Here is a 24046-nt window from a genome sequence, read left to right as displayed (position 1 = left end):
ATCAAGGTAGGTGTCAAAACTAGAGGATGTGGGTTTAGGATAAGGCAGGAGAGGTTTAAAGGAGATCTGTGGAAGAATTTTATCATCCAGGGGTGGGTGCAATCTGCGAGCGTGGTAAAGACTGGTACTCTTGCAGCATTTAAAATGTACTTGGACTGGCACTTGAATCACCATGGTACAGAAGCTACAGACCAAGTGCTGGTAAATGGGATTAATAGAGATGGGCAACTGATGATTGGTATGAAGGTGTTGGGCTGAAAGTCCTGTTTCTGTGCTGTATGACTCTTTGACTATGAGAATTGGATAGGAATTTGAGGGAAAACAATACAGGAGAAGAGTGAGACAATAGGACTGATGCGGTTGCTCTACAAGGAGCTGACAGCGACATAGTAGGCTGAATTCTGTAATGTGACAATTTCATGATCCCATAAGTATGGTAAATATTGAATTATGATTACTCTAGTTTTTAAGTTTGTATATCTGTGGTAAGCCCCCTCATTATGGATGGATAGTGATCTATGTTGGTTTAAAATGTACACAAATGTCATCAGCCTCGATTTTCCACTCGCACCCGATGCTGCGCTGCAGATGATAAATAACTTTTCCTCGACAATCCCCAATGCAGTCCGTTCTGGGTGGGGGAGGCTGGAGAAGCAGGAACGTTTGTTGGAGCCGGTGTTGTTGCGGGGGGAGTAGAGAGCGCTCGGTTTCCAGTCCGCCCTGGAATGGAGTCCGCCGACGGCTCGGGTAGTGCTGTTAGCGCTCGCAGCCCGGAGATGGGCTCCGACCCGCTGTGACAGGATCGCTCGGTACACGGGAGAGGGGAGCAGCCGAGGGGCGCGGGGACCCGGGCGCGGCTTGAGACGGCGGAGGAGCAGCAGCAGCAGCCGTCCCGCAGGCCCTGGACTGCCGACAGCGGTGCGGTTCACACGGCGGCGCCCTCGTCGGTCCCAACAACCGGCTGATGGGCGCCTGGTCGGAGGGTCCACAATATTGTTAGAGTGGGGGACTTCCCTCAAGCGTTGCCCACCTTAAAGTTAAAACTGGTAAATTTGGTTTATTATCGGCAGGTATAGGGAAAGACTTGCCTTGTATACCGTCCATACAGGTCAATTCATTACAACAGTGCATTGAGATAATAACAATAAAGCGTTATAGTTACACGGAAGGTGTAGGTAGATAAGGTGCAAGGTCACAACGAGGTAGATTGTGAGGTCAAGAGTCCATCTTATCTCCTCTGTGTAAGTGTCTGCTTCCCTCCCTGGTGGGTTCCATCCCCTCTCTTCTTCCTCCCCCCTCTCTTCTTCATCCCCCCTCCCCCCTCCCCCCCCCTCCGCCCCCCTCCCCCCCCCTCCTCCCCCCTCCCCCCCCCTCCCCCCCCTCCCCCCCCCCCCCCCCCCTCCCCCCCCCTCCCCCCCCTCCCCCCCCTCCCCCCCTCGCCCCCCTCCCCCCCTCCCCCCCTCCCCCCTCCCCCTCCTCCCCCCCCCCTCCCCCTCCTCCCCCTCCTCCCCCTCCCCCTCCTCCCCCCCTCCTCCCTCCCCCTCCTCCCCCCTCCCTCCCCTCCCCCTCCCCCCCTCCTCCCCCCCCTCCTCCCCCCTCCTCCCCCCTCCCCCCCCTCCTCCCCCCTCCCCCCCCTCCTCCCCCCTCCCCCCTCCTCCCCCCTCCCCCCCTCCTCCCCCCTCCCCCCCTCCTCCCCCCTCCCCCCTCCTCCCCCCTCCCCCCTCCTCCTCCCCCCCTCTCTTCCTCCCCCCCTCTCTTCCTCCCCCCCTCTCTTCCTCCCCCCCTCTCTTCCTCCCCCCCTCTCTTCCTCCCCCCCTCTCTTCCTCCTCCCCCCTCTCTTCCTCCTCCCCTTCTCTTCCTCCTCCCCCCTCTCTTCCTCCTCCCCCCTCTCTTCCTCCCCCCCCCTCTCTTCCTCCCCCCCCCTCTTCCTCCCCCCCTCTTCCTCCCCCCCCTCTTCCTCCCCCCCCCTCTTCTCCTCCCCCCCTCTCTTCCTCCCCCCCTCTCTTCCTCCCCCCCTCTCTTCCTCCCCCCCTCTCTTCCTCCCCCCCCTCTCTTCCTCCCCCCCCTCTCTCCTCCCCCCCCTCTCTTCCTCCCCCCCTCTCTTCCTCCCACCCCCTCTCTTCCTCCCACCCCCTCTCTCCTCCCCCCCCCTCTCTTCCTTCCCCCCCCCCCCACCCCCCCCCCCCCCCCGCCACTGCATTAACTTCTGTGTCTCTTTCTGTTGCTATTCTTAACGTTCCCGCTGTCTCTTACAAACATGTTCTGCATACTCGGTGGTCACATCTTTTCCTCCAAAAGGCTGGAGACTCAGACCCTCTGTTCCCTGCAGAAACCAACTTGTCTTTTTTTTTGTGAACACATAGTCGTGTTTTCTTCCACCAGGACCGCAGTGTATGCAGACATTCACCTTGGAAATATTAAAACATCATGAAATCCAAGTGACAGCACTGTTAAAACTAAGTATGTCAGAACCTTTTAAAGAAAATGAATGGAGAGCTGCCCACTTTTACTAACTATTTTAGTAACCAGCATTTATGGGTAGCCCCAATATGTAATTTGTTTCCTTGATGTGAGTATTCAGTAATCTTTGATATGTGAGAGGCAGTCACATATGATGTGGATAATGAAATATCTTAGCTGGAATCTAAGATCATCCTCCATATGTATCCATATTTAGCCCTTGTAGTGTGATTGAACCAGTCAGAGTACAAATTATATCATTTTTTTCACATGGTTTCCAATGCAGATTAGGGCTGGCAATAGAATTTGATCAGGATTTATTAGGGAAGAAGAGAAGGGTAGAACATGAACTTGTTTCTTTTGCTTGTTGTAATTAACAAACCATTTTTTTCTGCAGGTGTGCTTCCAAAAAATGCCACAAGTAAATGAAGAAAGTGAGAGGTTAGGGCCAACCAAGGAGGGCTTTATTCCACCAGACAACAAACAGCAGCTATGTAAGTAAACTCTTGGATGTACTGTATATTTCATTTTTTATCTCATGACTTAGTAAATGAGCACTAATGCCCAGATTTTACTGAGTGAGTTGACTTCAGCAGAGATAATATTTGGAAATAATGCAGCCGTTGCCTCTGCTGAAATTAGCTCACTCAGTTTGACTAGTTTGGAGAAAACAGTAAGATGGACTTTCCTTTCCTGACTATTTAGCAACTGCTGATGAAAAAGATTTATGTGGATATAAACTGGGAAAGGAGAATTAGATAGGCCTTGAAGCTATCCTGTCAAACATCTTGTCAACCAGACTGGCTGCTGACATGCAGTCTCCCATGTTAATGGTGTAAATGGAACTAGCACTTAAGAAGTTTAAAAAAAAATTGGTGATGAGATGAGCAACAAGACATGTCACATGCATGACCTCACCAAGAATCCAGCCTATATTTCCCAACCTGAAATCTGGGGCCATGCAGCCCCTCAGTGTCACACTTCCTGTAAACTGTCTTTCTTATACCAGCCAAAGGACTGAGCTCAAATCTTCATGATGTGTGCCAAATCATGCAGTGAGCTCTCCTATCAAGTCATCGCTTATTGTAAATTGTAGTTTTTGTTTTGCAATCTTCAACCAGATCAAAATTTACAGTGCGGAATATCTGATGCGTGGAAATCCTTTAGACATCATAATTATTTTAATTTAAACTTTGAATTCCTGTTTGTTTTTCATTTGGGTGCTATGAACTGGGGCTGCACCTCACCATGTCAAGCTTATACTTGTGCTAGGAGGGAATTGAAGCTGCAGATCCAGAAGTCCTAAAATGATAAATGTGAGATACTGCAAGCACCTGAGTTGAAAGACTGTAAGTTCAAGCCCCATGTCAGACATTTAAGTGTGTCATATAGGCTGGCCCTTTAGTACATTACTCAGAGAATGTTGCACTGTTAGAGGTAGTGTCTTTCAGACAATTCGTTAAGCTGAGACCCTTTTATGCCTCTCTGGTTTGTAATAGATCAGTCTTTTTAAGGTGATCAGGGCATTCCAACTCTATGTCCTGTCCGATGTTTATCTTTTAACCAAAATTGCCTGAATGAGTTATCAGGTTATACTTACATTTCTGTACAAGAAACCTTGGTGAGTACAAAATGGCTGTTGCATTTCCTGCACCAAATTTTAGGTTTTAACTGATAATAAACAATAAGACGTCCCTGAAGACCTACATAAAAAATGTAGTTTTTTTTTAACACAGATAAAACTAGGATTTGGAATATAATGTCAGCCATGCATGTTGCTGTAAGGATTCAGCTTTTAACCTGTAGGTACTGTGCAATCACATTTATTTATGGGTAGGTAACAAAATACATCAATGGGGTCACCCGGGTTGGAAGAAACCCAGCATAGTGAAAGCACGGATGCAATGGGCAACTTTGAATGTACGGGTACTATTATTGTCATTAGAGTTTAGTATGGAAATCAGAAGTTAATACATTTGCTTAAAAATATTTTAATAACTGAAGATACTGATCTTGCCAAACAATGATAATAGTTGAAAACCTCCCCTAAACTGAACCAAAAATAGAAACCAAATAATTGAAGTCTTAAGTTTAATAGTGATGACAATTTAAAAGTACTTTATTGACTGTAAAATGAGGTATTGAAAGATGCCACACAATGCAAGTTCCTTATTTACTAAGCAGAATTGCATCAGTGCTGCACATCAAGATTGTAGCAATAGACAAAGGAGTGAAATTTTTATCCTTTATCCTTTACAATTTAAATGTGGCAGAGATCATCTCAAAACCATTTCTTCATTACACAGTAGAAAAGGGGATACAAAATGCACAAGTCTATTCCTTAACACTCTTGCAAAGAGCTTTGTTTTATTACTTTTAAAGGTGCTTTAAAATATATGTTGTTGAGATAGCTTACTTCATTTTTAAGCTGTCTCTGAATAAACTCTATGTGGAGCAAACAAACTTGTGTCAGTGTCAATGTGAGTTGCTTAGGAGCTGATAGAAATGGGGAAAAAATGTAACCAACATGAAAACACCAAAAAAAAGTAAAACAGTTACAGTACAAGTGAAAGAGTAGGTGGATTAGTTTAAGCACCCAATACTGCTTCACAATACTGTTCTTACTAGGGGTGTTGAAAATAATTGTGCAGATCCCCTTAAGATCCAGCTATATTTAATTTTATATTGCCTGGATGGAATAATGCGAGAGCGTTATGCACTAGTATGTTTTTTTTTATTGTAAGCCTAATGCAAATTCTCTCATTTCATCTTTTATTTCCTGCAGTCTGTGAGGACTGTCAAGAGTTCTTTGAGGAGAGCTGTCCAGTGCATGGTCTACCACCTTTTATAAAAGATACTCCAGTGGAGCTTGGATTACCATGTCGGGCCTTCTACACACTCCCTGCTGGTCTGGCAGCAGGACCTTCCCAGACTCAGGAAAACCAGCTGGGCATCTGGTGTGTTTCTAAGGCACTTCCCAGAGGAATATTCTTCGGACCTCTAGAAGGAAAACTGGAATGTGACGATATGGTTGGAAGAGCATCTTTCATTTCAAAGAAGGTAAATTTTCTTATAATGGAAGATGTTTAATGTCTATAGTCTGCAAGGTATTTGTGGAAAATAGGTGGTAAAAAATCATCCATATATATTGGTAATTAAGTAATCTGATAAGTGAGCTCACCATATCTTTAAATTGCATTAAATCTCAATGTTTTGTACATTTTATAAACAGCTGATCCAAATTTGGAAAAAGTAGTTCTGTTCCTTCAGACCCATGTTTGATATTCTCATGGCACCTTTAACGTGTGTATGTAAATGTATGGCCTTTATGTCTGACATATGCCCACGTTTAGTGCAATTAGGAAGCTGATAAACAAGATGCATGTATTCTAGTAGTTCTCCATAATTTGCAATGTTACCTCTACTACGTTCAATTGGAGCTAGTGTGCCTACTTAACTAATTGGCAATGAGTTGAGAATGGACCTCATGAAACAAAAAGAGATGGACCGTGTCAATCAAGTGAGCTGACAGTATTGGTGATATCAAGGACAGTTTGAGGCACAGGTGGTCTTGGTGAGCATAGTGACAGCTGAACCTGAGTGAGTGCCAGCCAAACTTTGCATGACAAGGGGAGGGCAGTGCAGCCTGAGAAATTCCTGGGTGAGTACTTTGGACTAGCACAACATCCGTGGTGAAGAGCCAGGCAAACACAGTGTGGCCATCAGAGAGGCTTCGGGTGTAAATGCACCGGGATAAGAAAACTAGCTTCAGCAGCTAATGAGTCATTCTAGAAAAGTAATTGGAGTTAATGAGTTGGAGGCTAAATGGACACTAAACTGGGAAACTTTTTGTGTTCTGGTGTGATGTTGTCAGTTTTAGTGGGAGTAGCATCAGAGGAAGATTTGAAGCCTTGGAATTTATGATCATGAGCCTTTCAGTTCATGTGAGAATGCTTGGAAATTTTTTCAGACCAAATGATGCAATAGAAATTCTTGAATATGATGAGAATTTAACTGCACAAAAATAAGGCTGTATGGGAACATAAAGCTATTTTGCTAATTTAATCATAGAATGGTTACAGAGAAGAAGGTGGCCATTTGACCCATGTCTACCAGAGTATAACACACTAGTTCCACACCCTTTCTTCATAGCCTTACAAATTTTTCTTTGCCATATATTTATCTAATTCGCTTTTGAGTGTCACAATGGAACCTGCCTCCACTATATCTTCAGGCAGTGTATTCCAGGTTCCAACCATACACCACATGATAAAAGTTTTTCTTAACATCCGTCTTAATTCTCTTCTCCTTTATCTTAGAACTGTTAAGGGGAGTAACTTCCCACTACTTGCTATGTCCAGACCTCTTGTACTTCTTTCAAATCTCCCCTGGGCCTTCCCTTCTCCAAAGAAATCAGTCCCAGACTTTTCATTCTATCCATGTAACTGTAGCCTTCCATCCCAGAACCATTCTTGTAAATCATCTCTGGACCCTCTCCAGTGCCTCCGACATTCTTTCTATAATGAGCGACCAGAATTGAACACAATACTCCACCTGTGGCCCAACCTGTGTTTTATAAAGGGTCAGCAGGATATTCCTGCTTTTACATTCTATTAATAAAGCCCAGAATTACATATTCCTTATTAACCACTTTCTCAACCTGCCCTACTTTCAATGCCCTACACATATCCCCGAAATGGTTTCTGAAATGTATGGTACATTTTAAAATTATTTAACACCACAGAAACCAAAAGATATTCTTGTTAGCAATGCAGTTCAAAAACTACTGGATCACTTTAATACTAAACCATCACAAATATGTGGACGTCTATATATTTGGAACTAGGGATCAGTAGTCAGGTGAGACTGTCAGTGAGTACATCTTGTTGTTGAAAGAACTGTTTCAGCAATGCAACTTTGACATTCTAGCTTGTCCAAATATGGAGTAAGCACTGAAGAAGACTAAAAACTTCTGTCTGATGTAAGTAACGAAGGTAACAGCAGTTTACAGTCATGGGGAACTAGAGGAAGCTGGAGTTCCAAGGGAGAAGCCAAGTATATGGATGAGACTGGAACAAACTTCTATTATAGATGGAATGGGAATCATCCACCATATATACATCAACTAAACTGGCAAGGTGTTTTAACTCTCAGAGAAAAAGTCAGCTATCCTTAGCAAGCAAGTCTAAAGCCAAGCAACTTCAATATATGAATTTCTTCAGAGAGGGCAAATATCAACAGGAAGAAACCAAAAACATTATTGAAGTGAGCAAGAACAATGGAAAACCAAACCACTGACAGTGAGCAATACCCAGTTCCTACCTCACGGGACCTGTATACAGAGTTAGCAAGAGCCACGTTTTTCACATTAAGTGTTGCTCACTTAAGTGGATGAAGAGAGTCAGAATTATTTGTAGGGTTTAATCCCTACACAAGGCTACCTCATGGTATAAAATCCTCAAGCTGCAAGGTCTTTAATAATACAATGGACAAGATATTGCAAGGTATAGATCATTGTCTATGCAATCAAAATGATCTTTGAATATTAGAAGACTTAAGGCCTTTATGTACGAAGCTCACAAGAAGCAATATGCATTTGTACATAAAATAGTAGTTTATCTTGGTCTAAAAGTCATTGCAAATGGATTGCACCAAGTGCTGCAATGTTTTCAGGTTTCATTCCCTTCCCAATTGCACCATAGAAAAGGTGGTAATGTCTTACAACATTACTGATACAATTCAGTTACTGAAGAACGATGAAAAATGGAAATGGGCAAAGAATAGCAAAGAGCGTATGACTTGCATAAGAAGAGCCTGGGAAATAAGCCTTTGTTTATTCATTATGACTTAGAACATTGAAGTTTGCATTTGATCCTTCAAACTGTGCATGTGGAGTACGAGCTGTAATCTGTCACGTAATGGTCAAAGAAAATAATTGTGTTGGCATTATGTATGTTTATGAGGAGTGAGAGAAGCAATGCTCAGAGTTAGGAAGAGACTGCAGGAATTGTGTTTGGAGAAGAGCTTTTACTTCAGCCACAGCCCACAAGATTTTGTTGGCAGTTCTTGGTCCCAAGTTGGAAATACCGATAATGGTTCCATCAAGGATGCAAAAGAATTGACCAAATGGTACCATAGATAGCATCCTAGACAGACATATCACAGCTTGGTATGGCAACTGCTCTGCCCAAGACTGCAAGAAATTGCAGAGAGTTGTGAACGTAGCCCAGTCCATTACTCAAAGCTGCTTCCCCTCCATGGACTCTTTCTATACTTCCCTCTGCCTCAGGAAAGCAGCCAACATAATCAAGGACCCCTCCCACCACATTCATTCCTCTTCTCTTGTTGAGCAGAAGATACAAAAGCTTGAGAGCATGTTCCACCAGACTCAAGGACAGCTTCAATTCTGCTGTTATCAGACTCTTGAACGGACCTCTCATTTGCTAAAAGATTAACTCTTGATCTCCCAATCTAACTCATCGTGGCCCCTGCACTTTATTTGTTCACCTGCACTGAACTTTCTCTGTAACTGTAATACTTTATCCTGAAATCTGTTTTCCTTTTTACTACCTTAATGTACTTGTGTATGGAATGATCTGTCTGGATGGCACACAAAAAATTTTCACTATCTCGGTACATGTGACAATAGTAAATCAATTACCAATACCATTTTCTTTTTGCAGTATGATTTAAACCATCACATGTAAAAGTTTGAAACAAAATGGAATTGAAGATGCATTCTCAAGGTTACTAGATGAAGATTCAGTTATAAGGCGTAAAAACATGATTTTCACATTGAATATAGTAAATGGTGTTTTTCCAGTTGGAATAGTGGAAATAATTGAAAAGATACATGCTTACAGGAAAATTTTAAAAAGATGGACTGCATTAGACCAATGTACAGATGAGAATACGATTCTATAAGCAAGATGAGTTGTCAACAGATCAAACTTGCATTGAATGGGAACTCCCGGCTGTCATACCCAATAAGCAAAGAAGACTGATTTTTAGAAGAATTTCACAATGAAAATTCTGAGATTGTGAACATAATGACTATAGCCAGAAGTTTTGTTCATTGACATCAATTTAAATTGATTTTGAACAGTTACTAGACAAGTCTTCCAACTGCCAAAATTGCAGTGTGAAGCCAGTGAAAAAACTTAGTACTCATAGATATTGGTATTGGTTTATTATTGTCACTTGTACCGAGGTACAGTGGAAAAACTTGTCTTGCATACCAATCGTACAGGTCAATTCATTACACAGTGCAGTTACATTGAGATAGTACAGAGTCCATTGATGTAGTACAGGTAAAAACAATAACAGTACAGTACAAAGTGTCACAGCTACAGAGAAAGTACAGTGCAATAAGGTGCAAGGTCACAACAAGGTAGATCGTGAGGTCAGAGCCCATCTCATTGTATAAGGGGACTGTTCAATAGTCTTATCACAATGGGGTAGAAGCTGTCCTTAAGTCTGGTGGTACGTGTCCTCAGGCTCCTGTATCTTCTGCCCGATGGAAGAGGAGAGAAGAGAGAATGTCCCGGTTGGGTGGGGTCTTTGATTATGCTGGCTGCTTCACCAAGACAACGAGAGGTAAAGACAGAGTCCAAGGAGGGGAGGCTGGTGTCTGTGATGTGCTGGGCTGTGTCCACAACTCTCTGCAGTTTCTTGTGGTCCTGGGTGGAACAGTTGTGTACCAAGCTATGATACATCCTGATAGGATGCTTTCTATGGTGCATCGATAAAAATTGGTGAGAGTCAAAGGGGACAAACAAAATATCTTTAGCCTCCTGAGGAAGTAGAGGCGCTGGTGAGCTTTCTTGGCCATGGCATCTATGTGATTTGACCAGGACAGGCTGTCGGTGATGTTCACTCCCAGGAACTTGAAGCTCTCAGCCCTCTCGACCTCAGCACCATTGATGTAGACAGATGCATGTACACCGCCCCCTTTCCTGAAGTCAATAACCAGCTCTTTTGCTGACATTGAGGGAAAGGTTGTTGTCATGACACCATTCCACTAAGCTCTCTGTCTCCTTCCTGTACTCTGACTCATTGCTGTTTGAGATACGGCCTACAACGGTGGTATCATCTGCAAACTTATAGATGGAGTTAGAGCAGAATCTGGCCACACAATCATGAGTGTATAGGGAGTAGAGTAGAGGGCTGAGGAAGCAGACTTGTGGGGCACCAGTGTTGAGAGTAATTGTGCCGGAGGTATTGCTGCCTATCCTCACTGATTGCAGTCTGTTTGTTAGAAAGTCAAGGATCCAGTTACAGAGGGAGGTGTTGAGTCCTAGGTCTTGGAGTTGGTGACAAGCTTGCTTGGGATTATTGTATTGAAGGCAGAGCTGTAGTCAATAAACAATAGTCTAACGTAGGTGTCTTTACTGTCCAGATGCTCCAGAGCTGAGTGTAGGGCCAGGGAGATGGCATCTGCTGCAGACCTGCTTTGGCGATAGGCAAATTGCAGTGGGTCCAGGTTGTCTGGTAGGCTGGAGTTGATGCGTGCCATGACCAACCTCTCAAAGCACTTCATGATGGCGGATATCAGAGCCACTGGTTGGTAGTCATTGAGGCATGTTACCTTGCTTTTCTTCGGTACCGGGATGATAGTGGTCTTCTTAAAACAGGTGGGAATCTGAGATTGAAGCAGGGAGAGGTTGAATATGTCCGCAAATACTTCTGCCAGCTGATCAGCACAAGATCTGAGCATACGGCCAGGGACACCATCTGGGCCAAGTGCTTTCCTCGTGTTCACTCTCCGGAAGACTGATCTTGCGTCCTCCACTGTGATCACAGGTTCAGCTGCATTGGAGGCTGTCAGGGTGGATGGTGACAATCCACTTCCCTTCTGTTCAAAACGCGCATAGAATGCGTTAAGTTCATCAGGAAGGGATGCGCTGTTGTTAACTATGCAGCCTGACTTCGCCTTGTAGCCTGTTATGGCATGTAAGCCCTGCCATAACTGATGGCTGGTCAGGGACTCTATTTTGAGTCGGTATTGCCTCTTGGCATCCCTGAAGGTCACACCTCGATTTCTTGTACAGATCAGGATCACCAGATTTGTGTGCAGCAGTCCTCTCCTTCAGTAGGGAGTGGATCTCCTGGTTCATCCGTGGTTTCCTATTTGGGAAAACCCATATTGTCTTCTTTGGTATGCAGTCTTCCACACACTTGCTGATAAAGTCTGTGATGGTGGTGGCATACTCATCAAGGCTGGCAGCTGAGTCTTTGAACATGGACCAGTCCACTGTCTCAAAGCAGTCACGCAGGAGCTCATCTGCTTCCTCAGACCAGCACTGCACGACTCTCTGTACTGGATCCTCCCGCTTCAGTTTCTGTTTGTATGCAGGGAGAAGGAGCACAGCCTGGTGGTCTGATTTCCCAAAGTGAGGACGAGGAGTGGCTTGGAAGGCATCTTTGGTTGTATAGCAGTGGTCAAGGGTGTTGGCGCCCCTGGTGAAGCAGGAGATGTGCTGATAGTATTTTGGTAACATACTCTTGAGATTGGCCTGATTGGAGTCCCCTGTGATGATGAAGAGGGCCTCGGGGTATCCTGTCTCCAGGTTGTTGACCACTGAGTGCAGGCTTCATGTCCGTCTATGGTGGGATGTAGACTGCCATCAGGATAGCTGAAGTGAACTCCCTTGGCAGATAGAATGGTTGACACTTCACTGTTAGATAGTCAAATAGATTAAGATATAACACATTGGATCCTGTACAACATCAGAATTTGCTATTCAAGAATTGAGATCCATTACCAGAAGAGCTAATCTCAGATATTGACTCCCAGTTTTGTTCATTTTGTAATGAATAGTATTAAACATGTACGTACTTCACTGTAAGATTGCAAGTAAAAATAGTTTCTTCAATGCATCTTGATTAGTATCAGGTTTAACAATGAAATATTGAACTGCAAGAACAATTTCACATTCCACAACAGGATATGCTCTTACTGAGTTACTAATGCGTAAAAGACTCGAGGCATGATTGAACTTGGTTCAGCCTAAACCTGACTGGCAAGTAGAAGAAAAATCGTTGAGACAAACAAAATTATGTTTTAAGTTGTGGAGAGAAATAAAACAACGTAATAGGATGGTGTTATAACACCATCCAACAACCTTGCCACTCAGAAATGGGAAATAACAAACAAAATTGTTGGAGCTGTTCAGCAGGTCAGTCAGCGTATGTGGAGAGAGAAACCATTAGCATGTCAGGTCAAGAACCTATAGATCCATTGCAGTTCAAATATTACTCTACATATAGAGGTAGCCCCATAATACCATGCAAACAACTAAAATCAGGGTCTATTGCCTTAATTGATACAGAAATGTTCTGTTGATGCTTGGATTACAAACAGGTTTAGTTACTAAAAAGCTAATTTATAGCAAGCATTGGGGGTTGAGATGCAAAGGGGGGGGTGGTGGTGAAGAGTCATTTTCTTTATAGCACAGTCACTTACATTTCTGACTGGTATATATTTTCACTGATGTGAAGTGCATGTAGTACAATGCAGTGAGTTGGTGTATCTGTGTCTGGCTGAGTATTTCCGGCATTCAACTGGGAATTGGATATCGGGTCTATTGAAATGTTGGACTGTATGCTGGATCTGCGATCCCATGATTTCTGTTGGGATTACAGAGCTGCAGGGAAGGAGTCAAAAATAGGGTAAATTTGTTTTGGAAATTTATCGGTTTTATTTAATGCTTGTAATAATTCCTGTAGTCATTCTAATTTTTAATTATTTACTTCATTTATAACTTTAAAACACCCTGATGTCATGCAGACACTTAAAAGTCCTCACAGCTTTGGCAGCCAGCTTTGTCAAAGCCTTCAGGAATATTTTGGGGGCAGGGCTTCAGTGCACCATTGGAAAACCTGCCATGTGCTCGCCTCATGCTGCTGAAATCCAGAAAGCCTTGGGCCAGAAAGGTGAGCCCTGCCTCGAGACCAGGCAAATTTGAGTGTGGGTTGACTGTGGGTGGTGATTGCTGGCAGTGGACCTGTGCCAGCACAATCTAGCCCTACGAATTTGGTTGCTTTTCCATCCTTATTCTATCCATTGTGACCGATTGTCATTACCTTTGTTAATACAGCTTGGAGACGGTGATGAAAAAGCAGGAGAAGCTCAGGTCAACCAGTCGCTCTCAAACTGGATGAGGTAATGTCCTTTTTAATGTACACATAGTTAACAATCAACAAAGGTTTCCAGAGAATGAGTTTTTTACACTTTGATTTATTCTAAATCCTAAGTTGATCTCACTGAACTATCTGTTCTCCCACAACTTCCTTTGGTTTCGGGAGGGTTGGAATACAGAGATGCTGTAATGTTCCAATAAGAGTTAATACATGATTTTTCCAATAAAGACTGTATCCTGGCACCTTAACTTAGACTAGCACAGTGAATCATGACCTGAACTTCTGAAAAGAATTAATATCATAATGGTCTTGAGTGTTAGGATACTCTCAAGTTGAACTTTATATATGAGTGTACTCCAATGTTGCTTTAAAAGCATGCTCACACATAACTCCTGTCATAATCATGACAGTCAGGAGTGACTGGCTGCAGCTCAATAAATCTATTAATCCCAAAAGATAGCGGCGCTATGATTAAATCAGTCACTAGTTACTGCATAGACTTAAAGGCTTTATTAAATAATATCAAGAATTGTTGGTACCAGGGACTCAATTGAGCTGAATATTGGGTCTATTCAGTTCTTTTCCATTCATAATTTAGCTCCCTTTTGCTACATAGAAACAAATTGATTCTGTGGCACAACATCATCAAGCCTGGAAGTAACAATGCATTTGAAGTTCATCTTCATTTTGTAGGGCTAGCTGCGTGCAAGCTTATCGGCTGCCAATTGTGCATGCTGTCCACTTGTTCGCTTGGTTCTATTAACGTCAGTAGTATTAAATGTGTGAAGCTAATGACCACCGGTATTTAATTCTCTGTTATGCATTCAGCTCCAGTGACCGAAGACTACTTGTTTCCTCATTATCTTGAGGTGGTTTCACCACCCTGCACACAACACTTTAGAAAGGGTTGATTCGTACATGAGTGCAAGTATTCTCCATTTTAGTAAAGATCTGTGGAATTGAGATCATGAAAATGGAGGAACAGCTGAAATGATCAAATTGGCTTTTATTCATTCCTGCTGCATCTGTGCTTATTATTACCACAGAAGATTACCTGTAAATGGGTAATTTTTCTCTGAAGATCAGTCTTTTAACCAACCAGCTTCACTACATCTTTGCTGTTGCCAGCTGAATGTTTACGTGCAGAATTTTGTGCTGATTTAATTTCTCAAAAAAAATGTAAATATGTAAATATTTCATCCTACACCAATCTCAAATGAGATTAGTCATGAGTCATCCCAAGATAATATCAAAATGAATCTGTTGTTTTGGAGGATACTGGGAAATCATCATACTCTATAATCTAATTGGTTCAGGTAGAATCATAAACTGCAACAAATTGCAGTTGTCCGTTCAGTGAATCACGCACGGATGCACATTACAGTTATGGGAAAAATGTATTTTGTTTATGATATTTTGGCATAACATTCCCCTTTTATTCCCCTCAAACCTCACAACTGTTCCCCAATATCACAAAACTCAGAAGATGCCTCAATGTCTACTCTAGTAACACTGTGATGGAGATGTGCATGGAGAAGGATGAGGGGAACCTGGGCATTTTAAGTCAATATAATATCGATGTAGTTAAATAAAACAAGCTTAGAATTGGCAAAGTAGAAAGTTGTTGCAAATGATGGTTGCAAGGGCCCAGCCGCAGTTACAGATGGATAATAAAACTGAGCTGTTTTTTTACAGATATGCAAACAAAGCAAGAACAAAAGAAGAGAGCAATGCAGTCATTTTCCAGTTTTATGGGAAGATCTACTATCGGGTTTGTAAAACTATTGAATTGGGCCAAGAGCTTCTATTATGGCCTGAGGAGAAGCAGCTTCAAACAGCACTGGAGCTAAGTAACACACAGGACAATGAAACTGTCAATGTTTGCACAGGTATACATGCTCTTACAATCTTCCATATCCTCATGTAGATAGCATGCATTTTTGTTTTATTTATCTGTTTGCATGATGTGACATCACTGGCACTGCCAGCATTTAAGGTGCATCCCTAAATGCTCCAGAACTGAGGATGCAGTTAAGAGTCAATCACATTGGTGGATTTGGAGTCACATACAGGCCAGATTGGATATGAGAAACAATTCCGTTCCCTGAGGGACATCAGTGAGCCATGTAGGTTTTTACGATGATCCCGTAATTCTCATGGTTATTGGTATTGATACTCTTGGCCTAAATTTCAAACAATCACGGGTGACCTGTGATTGATGGATGGTTCCTTTTTTTAATCAGAGAGAGCACGGAAACAGGTCTTTCAGCCCACCAAGTGCACACTAACCATCAAGAACCTATTTACATTAATCCTATCCTAACCCATTTTATTCTCCCCATTCCCATCAGTTTCCCTCCGATTTTTACCACTCACCTACACACAAGGGGAAATTTACAGTGGCCATTTAATCTACTGGGAGGAAACTGGAGAACCCAGGGGAAACCCAAGCAGTCACAAAAAAAAATGTGCAAATTCCACACAGACAGCACTGGAGGTCAGGGTTGAACGATGCTAGCTTGAGCTCTGAGGCAGCAGCTCCATTACCTGGGCCACTGTGCCACCCACCACATTCCCTGAGGAAAACAGATTAACACAATGTGGTTGTTAAAAACTAAGCAGCCAACGTGTGTCATTATTTTTTGTAACTTGCAGATTGTGCATCAATACTCTAAGGTATATCCCTCTAAGGTACATTCCTCCAAGGTACATTTCTCCAATTCTCTTTTAACCTTGGAACATAATCTCAGTCCAATAAAGTTGCTGTATGGAGGGTTTGGTACTGTGTAACTTTAAATTATCTATGTGAACACTATAATTGCACAGAGTTAATGAAGTTTTTAATACAAAAAGCTCTGATCTCTTGTTAACAGATGTATTGGATAAAGAGCCTGAGGACAGAATACCGGGAGATGCTGCTGAAGAGTCAGCTGAGGTATCTCAATCTATGCAACTGTGCACCAAGCTAACTGTAGAAGAAAAGGAGCCAGAATGTAAGAACATGGTGAAAATCGATCAGCCTGTTAAAAGGTCGCAGCGGCTTCAAATCAAACGTGAAATTCAGAACAAACTGTCAGAGAAGAAAGTGAACCGGCTTGCTTTGAAATGCAGATCAAAGTTAAGCAGGGCCAAAAGCACTGAGCAAGCAGTTATTTCCTCTAAACAGGATGACACTGAGAAGCAGAATGAATCTGGGATTTACAAACAGGCACAAGATGCTAGTGACATTGAGGTTAAAAGGTTGAAGAAAAATAATCAGTTTGGACTCGGTGAGAGGACTTTGCGATCATCAATATGCAGCAAGACCCTTGGAAGTTCTGCAGCTGGAAGAGCTCGAATGATACACACTGGACTCTGTTCAAACATGCCAAAAGTGCAGGCAACACAAGAGGACGTACAGAAAAAGAACATGAGGAGGAAAAAAAAGTTGAGGTACAATCAGAAAAGGAATAATGAGGGCATAGAGGTGTGCTGTGAGCAAAACACAGAGACCAAGCCAGCTGAGGATTGTGGGGAAGCCAAATCGGGTGGAGATTTGCCCATGTGTCACATGAAGGGGGAGGGGCAAAAACCTCCAGTGGAAAATGGAGATCATGTTCGAGCAAAGGAAAATTCCACGGCTAAAAGCAAATTGGAGGGAAGTAAGAAGTTTTGTCGACGTGACAGTTCCCAGATTGACCCCAGTGAGAGGAGGTACCGGTGTGACGACTGTGGGAAAGGTTTCATCCAGTTATGCCACCTGAAGAAGCATCGGTTCACTCACACGGGGTACAAACCATACATGTGCAATGAGTGCGGGAAGCGCTACAGCTCTGAGGAGAGTTTTAAAGGTAAATGGAAAAAATTATGCTTTACTGTCTTAGCCATTTTCTCGTTAGTAGTGAGTTGAAATTCGGTGAATGTGTTCATATATTATGTGTTTGGTTTTTTCTCATTATTTACACTAAACCAGTGTATTTTAGGGAGGAAAGGTAAGAGAACACTTCCAAATTTCTGTAAAAGAGGTCATTCTCCCGACTTAAACCAATTGTAAAATGCTCCCCTGCCCCCCTTGACATTGCTTCCTGTGCCATCTGGTAGAATGGCTTGTAGACCTCTCCAAGTAACTGATGTTTCATTACCAGCCTGATGGATTTGTTGGAAGAGGACCAAGCGTCTTCATTCATTGGCACTTTAAATCTGGATGTGGTTTGCTTGTGAAGGTATCTAATGGAGGATCAGCAGATACAGCACTGCATTTATATATCCCCTTTCACAACCTCGGGGCCACCTGCAGCCGTTCACAACTTTGGAAGTGTAGTTAGTACTGTGAGAAGGAATGGCAGCAGCCCATTTGCATTCAGCAAGGTCCCAAAGCAAGCAATGAGTTGATATGTAGATGATGTATCTTAAATGATGTAGGTGGTGGAATGAATGTTGAACTGATCACTGAGGAGAATTCTTTCAATCCTCTTCAAGTATTGCCTTGAGATCTTTCACATCAACCTGATGGGGAAGAGAGTGCTTCGCTTTAACATCCTATCTGAAAGAGTGCACTTCTAATTGCAGATTTGCCACAGTACACCTCTGAAGTGTCAGCCTAGATTTTATTTAGAAGTCTGTGTAATAAGCCTTGGAGCCACAACCTCGTATCTCAGGCGAGAGTGCTACTCTTGAGAAAGAGCTAACTGTTGAACACCTTTTCTAGCTGTCAATTTTAATAAATTAATCCCAAGATGAAAGTATCTACACACATCTTATCTCATTATAAGCTCTATTATACCATTCCAGTGACGTCTAAGGAAAGTCTTTTGGTTGATGATAATTTCATAGCAAATTGTATCCTAAATTATAAGATAGTCATCATGTTGTATGTCTTTTTATAATGCATGCAATCTCAGTCTCTCAATGGCAGTTTGAAGGAAGAAAATTATATATTTTACTTGTAATCAAAACCATTTAACAGTACCCTGTGTTATTAAGATAATCTGAATGGTGCTATCTGTCAAAGCCCTAGTCTTTGTAGTTATAACAAAATCTTGAATTGAATAGTGCTTTAAACTTCCCTGAAAATTCATGATATTGGAAGAAGCTAGAAGCAAAATAACCTTGACATTCTCATTTCATTATTTAGTGTGAGCCTGTTATCAGAACTTGGGTACCACAAGGAAGTCTGAGTGTAAAATCAAATTGTCAAAGCGAACTTCACAATGTGTTCCTTTCAACTTGGAATCAAGGCATTTTGTTTGTGGGAAAGATGACTGTAAACTATTCTCTACTCTCCCGGCTTGAACAAAGAGGAACATCTTACCCAAATATGCTCTCTCGCGCTCGCTCGCTTTCTCTCTCTCGCGCTCTCTCTACATTGGCCATAATTCAAACTTTAAAAAGAGTTCAAAATATCAATGATTTTTATTTTTACCCCCTCACATGGAGATTTGAAACTCATTTTTAAACTAAGTAGCCTAAGTGATTCGTTCATTGTTGTGATGAATGATCAACTTTCCCTATTTGTATTCATATTTGTTCTCCCTTCGTTAGATTGGCACAGCTTTCCACATACTTCTGTAGCTGAGGCTAGTCCTTGCAAACTTTCTTATTTTGGGAGGTCCATCCCCAGCCACTGGCTACTTTTCTTGGCAAGCCTGCATCTCTGATTTCTATTGTTTTAACTTCTGGTGATTGTATGGATTTTGAAAAATATCAAAGGTATAATCGGGTGATATTATGTGAAGATCTGGACAATGCATCAACATCAAGTACAGTGATGATGTGTGCGTTTTGCCCATGACTGTTAGTTCCCTTAAATTTAATGTCCTGGTTGTCCATTGAAGTTTGAGTATAGCAGCCATCCTCAGGCTTTGTCTCATAGAAATCAGCGAGTTACTAATCTTGTTTTAATCCACAATATGCCTGATACTGCAGAAATATCACCATGTTAGAGTTCAAAAACGTCTCTGGTATCTACACATGTAGGTCTTTCTGTTTGCTTGATATAAAGTGAAAACACTTGTCCTATTGAGAGATCCCAGGTAACATGGGCACTGGTTGGCAGTGCCAAGCTTTCAGATGTGCAGATGCGGATGGAGCCTCATTGTGTGTTCTGCTAGAATCAACCACCCCTTTTGGTGTCGCTAATGAGGGAGCCGTGTGAATAGAAATCTAATTCCCATTATGTTTAACCTTTTATCAGTGCCTTGTTGAGTTGTGAGATTATTGCATCTGTTATTGATGGAGTTCATCACTTCTATCCCCAGGGAGCCAATTTTAGAGTCACCCTGGCCCACTAATCATCGAATTATTTCTCCTCTTCTGCCTTTTAAAGGGAAAAGTTTCCATTGAGTAAATAAGAGGCTGAAAGCACTCAGGAGACCAATCAAGCACCATCTGTGAGAGGAGAAACAGAGTTAACATTTCAGGTTAAAGATCATTTTTTAGAATTTGGAAAGAGAGAAAACCAAAGGTTTGAAGTTGCAGAAATGGTGGTTAGGACAATGGGAATCTCTCTGATAGGGTGTGACCAGAGTTGTCATGGTGATAGGTCATTGATGAAGTTAGCTGGTTGATGGGTTAACGAGGAAAACTAGAGAGAGGGAGAACACAAAGGAACATGTAAAAGATGTGAGATGCAGACCTTGGGAAATGCCAAGCAGATCAGGCCATGCTTGAGGAAAGAGAAAAACCTGAGTCAACATTACAGATGGATGACCTACAGCAGAACTGGCCAGTTATGACACAAACAGAGAAAGCATGGACAGATCTCATTAAACTGTAGGCAACTATGCAGGAATCTGACTTTACCACATGCAGTGGTACGACATTGTCCCACAGGATTGCAGCAAGTAATTTGTAGGAAATTGAGGATAGGGAACAGTTTGCTCTTCTCAGTTAAGAGATTCACCATCCATAGCTTGCAGACTGGTTGTTGGTTTAAACAGTCTCCTAACCTTATATTTTCCATAGCCCATCAGATGCTACACAGAGGGGAGCGTCCGTTCAAGTGTCAGCAGTGCGACAAGGCCTATGCATTGAAACGAGATCTTCGAGAGCACGAGCGGGTTCATTCAGGTGAACGTCCATTTGTATGCAATGAGTGTGGAAAGGCATTTGCCAGGCCACCGTCTCTCCGGATTCACAAGAAGCTCCATCGCCTCAAGGCAATGAACCTTGGCAACCCACGGGCCTGCCGCTGCAGTGTGTGTGACAAAGAGCTGGCCAATCCCGGCTCACTGAAGAACCACATGAGGTTGCACACGGGCGAAAAGCCGTTCACTTGCACGTACTGTGGCAAAGCCTTCAGGCAGATTGGCAACCTCCGGGGGCATCAGCGAATCCACACTGGGGAGAAACCATACAAATGTGAGGACTGTGGTGAGTTCTTCTCCCAGTTGCCTGAACTGCGCAGGCACCGCATTTCACACACAGGGCAGGTCTACCTTTGTACAATATGTGGGAAAACATTGAGGGACCCACATACCTTCAGAGCTCATGAGCGCCTGCATACGGGTGAGCGACCTTTTAAATGCGATCAGTGTGGAAAGGCCTATACCCTTGCAACCAAGCTCCGGAGGCACCAGAGGATCCACTTGACTGAAAAGCCATTTAAGTGTGATATCTGTGGCAAGGGGTACACCATGACCCAGAGCCTAAAGAGACACAGGATGTCCCACAAGAAAAGCGAAGCACGAAGTTTAGGGGAGGTCGCAGAAGCCATTGCCTCCTTGGAGAAAGAAAGCTCTGAAAGCAAACCTCTTGCAGTAGCACCGAAACGAGTTAGGAAAGTGGGTTTAAAGACTGCTGGTCAAGAGAGCAACAATTCCCTCCGAAATGAAAGTGTTGTTTTAAATCTTTATGTGCACACCATTGAAATGGTAGAAATCCCAAGCGGGGAGCATGAGGAGAATGTGACAGTAGGTACTGAAAGCCAGAGTGCAAGTGAACAGAGCATTACATTCCAGCAGGTGGAGCGCAGTGTAACTGTGGAGTCAGGAGGAGTGGTCAAAGACAATTCGCAAGATGTAATCACTCAGGCTTTAGCAGGAAGTCAACGACGCGGGAATGAAGATATCATAGAAATAATTATTCCAGACACAGAGGATTACACTAATGAAGTTACTTCCCGAAATTGTGCTGATGTAGAGCAGGAGAAATTGGCCAACAATGCTGTTGTTATTGAGGAGGACATTGGATTTAATGCTGTAGCTGAGATAGTAGAGATATCAACTGGAAGTTGAGCTCCAATAACAATGTCTTTATTAGTGTGTTCAACTTTGTATTAAAAGTGTTTAGTGTGTTTGGGAACCTGAAGCAGTTACATTTTAGATCTTGCGTGACAGTAACAAGTCTTTCTGCAGTACGACTGATTTGACTGCCATTGATTGTACAGACTTTGGAAGCAGTGTCCTTGCACTCAATTGCACACATTTCTTTGCAAGTGTAATTATGTAAATCATTATAGGTTTTTTATAGTGGGTTTATTTATAATCCTGTGCCAGAATTAAGGCTGTACTTGATAATGAGCATGTTTGAGAACATCGCTTGGAAATATTGTCTGCAATGGCTGTCAAACTAACTCCAGTGCTTTCAATACAAAACTAATTCGTTTTACAGCGAAAAGGAAAAAGGCTGCTGAACCACTAGCCTCTGGTCATTTTTGTTAATGTTGCAATATGCACAAAACTAGTTTTTCCTGGTTATGACATTTAGAGTATCAGTCAAAACGTCAAGATACATCAAATTTATTATTCCTTGGATGTGAAAAAAAATCAGTGGTAATCAATTGCAAGGAAGGCATTCTGCTCACAGGGTCAAAAACTGATTTAATGCAATCCTTAAAAACCCTATAACACAAATTTGTTTAAAGGAGCAGTTGAAATAACTTCAAAACCCATGTCAGGATTTGAACACTGACTGTAGATTAACGCTAATGAGTTCCAGACACTGGGATGGTAATCCAGAGGCCTTGACTAGTAGCATAAAGAACATGGATTCAAGTGTCAGGTTAAGAATTTGAATTCATTTCAAACCTTCTGGAAATAAAAAAAAACTGCTATCAATAAAAATGATCACAAATCAATTGAATTGTTATAAAAATCTATCTGGTTCACAAATGCCTGGCCTATATGTGACTCCTGGCTTGTATCCATTTGGTTGATGTGCATGCACCATCTGAAGTGGCTGAATGTGCAATTCAGTTGTGCAAGACAACATCCAGCAGCTCAAGAAAACTGCTGAACACCACTTCAGGGCAACTAAGAATGGAAAGTACTTGGCAGCCCTCCATCAATGCCCACATCCTGAGGATTATCTTTAAAACTGGCTTGGAATCACATTCTGAGCTTTTCATTATTTAGCAATGCATCAGTTTGTTACACTAATGTTTGCTTGCTTTACTGCATCGACACAGGTTTTATTTCATAAAGCAGCTTACAACTGCACAGTGCCTAACCTTTGGCCACATCCTCTCATTCTTCTCGGTAAGTGCAATTGACAAATGCAGGAGACTCGTTGACATATCTCCTGGGACTTCTAATCGAGAAGAAGACAAGATGACCGATACGTTAACTTGCATTATTCATATCAACTTTTGAAATGGGATACCCTGTTTTACAAGAATACAAGAGAGTTTTTAACAATTGGTGAGATATTGGAATATTTTGGCAAATTATTATTATTGAATTCTGAATGACACTCATGGAAAAATCAGTGTTTCTCTTCGTAGTTTGAGTCACTGAAAGATTTCAGCTTAAATGATGGTTCACTTTGGAATTTTCTGACATCAGATGAGCAAACACGGTACCCAGTGACTGTTTGCTACTACAAACAAATGGTTCGGTCATGAAATATCTATCAATGTGTCCTTCAGTTAACCTACCTACTTTAATTTCTCTTGCTTGTCTGCATTTCCCTCTTCTTGTGGTGGAAAAATCTTCAGCTCATTTGTGTAAAGATTTTTTTTTGCCAACCTTTTTAATTCTGCACAGTGGTGCAGCGAGTAGAGCTGCTGCCTCACAGCACCAGAGACCCAGGTTCAATCCGGGCATGGAGTTTGCATGTTCTCCCTGGGACCATGTGGGGTTTCCCCTGGGTGCTCCTTTTTCCTCCCATATCCCACAGATGTGTGGGTAGGTATGTTAATTGGCCAATGTAAATTGCCTCTAGCATGTTGCTGAGTGGTACAATCTTTGGTGTGTTCATGAGAATAAAAAATGGGATTAATGTAGGATTAGCGTAAATGGTTGGTTGACAGTACGGACTGGTTGGGCTGAAGGGCCTGTTTCTGTGCTGTTTCTCCCCCTGACTATTATTTAGTCACTGCCAAGGGAATGAAGTATTCATTATTTACCCTATTCTTCGTTCTGGTTTATGGATTCTGAGGTGGCTGATGAGGCTAATGTGGGAACCACATGCTCTTCCACAGAATGGGGCAGACAGTGAGTGACAGGATGTGTGTGTGATTAATGTA

The 24046-nt window shown here is 42.5% G+C and overlaps 1 protein-coding gene across 1 annotated transcript; it reads left to right on the top strand.

Moving 5' to 3' along the window:
* Positions 1-685: 685 nt before the first annotated feature.
* On the top strand, positions 686-22654 carry znf408 (zinc finger protein 408). Its single transcript, XM_052029322.1, has 7 exons — positions 686-1046; positions 2858-2954; positions 5246-5520; positions 13560-13624; positions 15298-15491; positions 16476-17432; positions 20545-22654. Exons 2-7 carry the CDS (start codon positions 2873-2875, stop codon positions 21813-21815), a joined length of 2844 nt encoding a protein of 947 aa, XP_051885282.1. The 5' UTR covers positions 686-1046; positions 2858-2872; the 3' UTR covers positions 21816-22654.
* The last annotated feature ends 1392 nt before the right edge of the window (positions 22655-24046 follow it).

Source organism: Pristis pectinata, chromosome 14 (genome assembly GCF_009764475.1).
Source record: "Pristis pectinata isolate sPriPec2 chromosome 14, sPriPec2.1.pri, whole genome shotgun sequence".
Taxonomy (NCBI): Eukaryota; Metazoa; Chordata; class Chondrichthyes; order Rhinopristiformes; family Pristidae; genus Pristis; species Pristis pectinata.
Note: the sequence above shows the minus strand (reverse complement) of the source record. Positions and strands in the feature narration are given on the sequence as shown.